Source organism: Lygodium microphyllum, chromosome 20 (genome assembly GCF_053477565.2).
Source record: "Lygodium microphyllum isolate KBCC chromosome 20, Lygodium_microphyllum_v1.1.10, whole genome shotgun sequence".
Lineage (NCBI taxonomy): Eukaryota > Viridiplantae > Streptophyta > Polypodiopsida > Schizaeales > Lygodiaceae > Lygodium > Lygodium microphyllum.
This window is the reverse complement of record NC_141154.1, coordinates 136,265,090-136,269,026: the sequence shown is the minus strand read 5'-3', so window position 1 is coordinate 136,269,026 and position 3,937 is coordinate 136,265,090. Positions and strand designations below refer to the sequence as shown.

Genomic DNA, 3,937 nt, shown 5'->3' with positions numbered 1-3,937 from the left:
GACAATTGTCCATGTGGAAGGTCATGGAAAACACCGGATAAGAAGGCTTGGTCCTTCAAGAAAGGTCGGCTAGTTCGATTCGTTCGAGGCTGTGCAGAAACTTACAAATTAAGACATTGGAGGACGAGGTGATCGTTCTCCCACACGCACACGCACACGCTCAAACACACAGAGAGAGAGAGAGAGAGAGAGAGAGAGAGAGCGCCTGCGCAATGCGAAAAAACATGAGGTGAATTATGATGGAGAGGGCCATTGTTATAGGCGCTGGGATCAGCCCAGATGAGAGGGTAGAGGCTGACGAGAGGCTTCTGGGGCCGACTCCCGATCAAACTCAGACGACGAGCGGCGGCGAGCACAGCGATCACACTCAGTTCACTATATGGATGGTGGCGATAGTGGCCAGCTTGGTCCTGCTCGCTCTCGTATTATACTTTCGGGCCCGAAAGCTGGCGGCCTTGAGAAGGTCCGGACGGCTGCCACAGGGCGGGAAGGACGCCACGTCACGCAGCGCCGCAGCGAATGAGGAGGCGACAGGTGGCGAGGTAAACATCATGCTGGCGCAACAGGGGGTGGTAGGGAAGGCATCGAAGGCGCGGGGCAGCTTCACGCCGGAGTCGGGCGCGAGCGCCGGGTCGGAGGAGTCGGCGGGTGGTGCAGGTCAGTGTTCACGGGAAAACATTCTCGAGAGCCCACAGCTACCAACTCCATCTCTCTCTCTCTCTCTCTCTGTCTGTCTCTTTACCTTTGAATTGAACAATTCACTTGACTCTAAATCTGTATTTTCCATGAACGTTGGTTGAGGCGCAAGGGCAGGGTCGTCGAGAATGTTGGTGGTGGTGCAGCAGGGTTGGCCCGTCTTCGACATGGATGAGCTCCTGCGCTCATCTGCCGAGCCCCTCGGGCAAGCAGGTGTGTTCGGGGCCACCTACAAGGTCCGACAAGTTGGCCACCCGCCCGTCGACGTCGTCATCAAGCACCTCCGCGGCGTCAACCTCCCTCGCCGTGAGTTCCAGAAGCGTATCACTGAACTGGCTAAGCTTAGCCATGCCAACGTCCTCCCTCTCGTCGCTTACTTCTTCTCTGAGTCTGAGAAGCTCCTCCTCTATGAGTACCTGAGCTCCGGCAATCTCTCGCACCATCTCCATCCCCAGACCCATGCAGGTTAGTTACACTGAGGAGGCCTTGATAATCCTTTTGCTCTCCTAATTAGACCCCCAACATTTGTGCTGTTTGGATCGTGGTGGCTACTATTCCTAGTATAACTCTTGGCTCCATCCTAGCATTTTGTGTTGTGTGTGTAACTACATGGTAGCTTAATCGATTTGATATTAGGCCAACTCAAAAACTGTTGTGCGCACGAGGGTTCAAATATAATATCTTGTTGTAGTATAGCTCTTAAAAAGTTTGATGTTTGCATTTGACATCACTTCTACAAATTGATCCATTTTGTTGTGAGCTAGGCTCAATAATTTAAGTTTGCCCGAGAGAAGTGAAATTAGTTATGCCAATGATGCAACAACTTAGGTAGATAGCATCAATATTATGATGTCAAACATATCTGCAAACAACAGTGTAAATACCATCACAGTAGTCAAGTCCAATCATGGCTTATTATGGCATTAGTTTAAAGAAAAGTTAGGCTACTATGGTTACACTAGTTTAGTTGCAAAATAAAGGTAGATTACTATTGAGTAGAGATCTTGTTATGTGGCTTGAAGTTTTAAAAGCAAAGGTAATTCTAAGTTTTCAAAGTCTTGTTCATATTGCCATGATGCCTCTGTCGACGTGGGTAAACCATGTTAAACCATGCACTTGAACATCCAAATCTCCAAAGTATAGTCAAGAGACATCATGCACAAAGCACTAGTTAAAGACATGGAAAGGTAAGAAAATCTCCAAAGTATGGTCAAGATACATTAGAGCACAATGCCGTTATTGAAGACATAGAGTCTAAAAAGACAAGGAAATTGTATATAGTTGTGGCCTTATGAACCTAAGGGTCTTGCAAAGTTGTAAGTCAATAGAATCGCATGGAGTAGCTAGTACTTTGATACAATTCCATGAAGTAAGTAGTAGTAATCCAATATAGTCTATAATAATTAACAATTATCAACCTATTTATGATAAGGAAACTGGTAATGCATGTTGTATGACAATGGAATTGGCAATGTGTGTCCTATCACTAGAACTTTTATACATTTTTCCATGTGGAAAGAGTGGCTACGTTCCCTTGTTTCTCTCTATGGTAATTGACATCATGAGGTGTTCTCAAGCTAGACACCACATACCTAGCTAGGTGCAGTTAGTGGAATGGGGCTAACAACGCCCACACCCTTTGCTCTCGACAACCCCCTCGTCCCAATTGCATCTAGCTAGCTATGGGGTCCCTCACTCGTAGAAGCTCACGATGTGGTCATGGTAATCCATACTGCATGGTGTGGGAATTATAGAGGAAATTGCTCTTCTTGTATAATATGTCATGTGACCTCAGCATTATAACCCAACTGATTAACCATCTATTTGTGTGGCTTAGAAGAAGGGGCCGGAGCAGCAGCAGAAGCGGGGGGTAAGGTCTACGCATTGGACTGGCCGCGGCGGGCGCAGATAGTGATGGACGTGGCGAGGGGGTTGGCGTACATCCACGGGAAGGGGAGGAACAAGGGGCTGGTGCATGGCAACATAAAGGCGTCGAATGTGCTGTTGAGGGAAGACGGCAGGGCGTGCGTATCGGACTACGGCCTGCTGCAGCTCCTCAAGGCGAAGCCCACGATCAACCTTAACATAATGATGACTGGTGCTGCAGCGTCGGCGGCCGCCAACTGCATTAACGGCAAGGCCGAGGCCGAGATGCTGGCTCGGGCCAACGTGGGCTACCGCGCCCCCGAGACCGGCCCGGACTGCCGCCACTTCACCCCCAAGTCCGACGTCTACAGCTTCGGCGTCCTCATGCTGGAGCTCCTCACCGGCAAGCAGCCCTGGTCCGCCGTCACGCGTCAGGCCCTCAACCTGCCCCGCCTCGTCCACTCGTCCATCCACGAGGAGTGGACGGCCGAGATCTTCGACCCGGCCCTCTCCCACACCCACGAGGACGAGATGGTCCACATGCTCAAGATCGCCATGGCCTGCGTCTCCGAGGCGCCCCAGCAGCGGCCCTCCATGGCCCGGGTCGTCCACATGCTCACCATGGTGCGCGAGCTCGATGAGCCCTCCGGCTCCTGCGGCTACACCGATGTCTCCACCACCCCTAGCGAGATGTACATGGACTCAGTCTAACATATAGCGTACAACGAACATTAGGCCGCTTCGCGAGACAACTTTGCACAATAGATGACCTTTAGAATCAACCAGAGTTTGTACGGCTCTTGTTAAGGGCCTCACATTAGAGTCAAGCATCCTAGAGCGCTATTATCTCACGTTAGAGGGGTATATTCAAGAGCACTATCACCTTCTATAGAAATCCTATCACCTTACATTATCAAGGAGTCTTATCTCATAGTAGAGCATTTCATTCTTATAGGCTTGCATCTAACACCTTCTAGAGGAGTACTTTCACCTCATATTTATCAAGAGTCTTATCCCACAACATTAGACCATTTCATTTTGATAAGCTTGAATCCCCATGTACATTTTCTCCACACTTCATGCCATTGATGTAAATTTTTTTGCACCAAAGAGAGTGAGCTTTCTTGTTCATCCCTTAGAAGGACTAGTATGGCTGAAGGGAATCCTTGGTCCAACAGGGTTGGTTTTAATAGAAGTGGTTGGCTCAAACTTGCATGCAAATATTCATTTTCAATCAATTTCTCCTTATCTTTGCACTTCCAAGCTAATATATGTTTCAAGGAGTATTATCTCATAGTAGAGCATTAAAGCCATCCTTATAGGCTTGCATCTAACGCCTTCTAGAGGAGTACAGTCACCTCACATTTATCAAGAG

General features: G+C 48.8%; 1 protein-coding gene across 1 annotated transcript; it reads left to right on the top strand.

Annotated features, from left to right (window-relative positions):
- Window positions 1-201: 201 nt before the first annotated feature.
- LOC148019446 (probably inactive receptor-like protein kinase At5g41680) lies at window positions 202-3,472 on the top strand. Its single transcript, XM_087660626.1, has 3 exons — window positions 202-657; window positions 802-1,161; window positions 2,561-3,472. Exons 1-3 carry the CDS (start codon window positions 237-239, stop codon window positions 3,271-3,273), a joined length of 1,494 nt encoding a protein of 497 aa, XP_087516752.1. The 5' UTR covers window positions 202-236; the 3' UTR covers window positions 3,274-3,472.
- The last annotated feature ends 465 nt before the right edge of the window (window positions 3,473-3,937 follow it).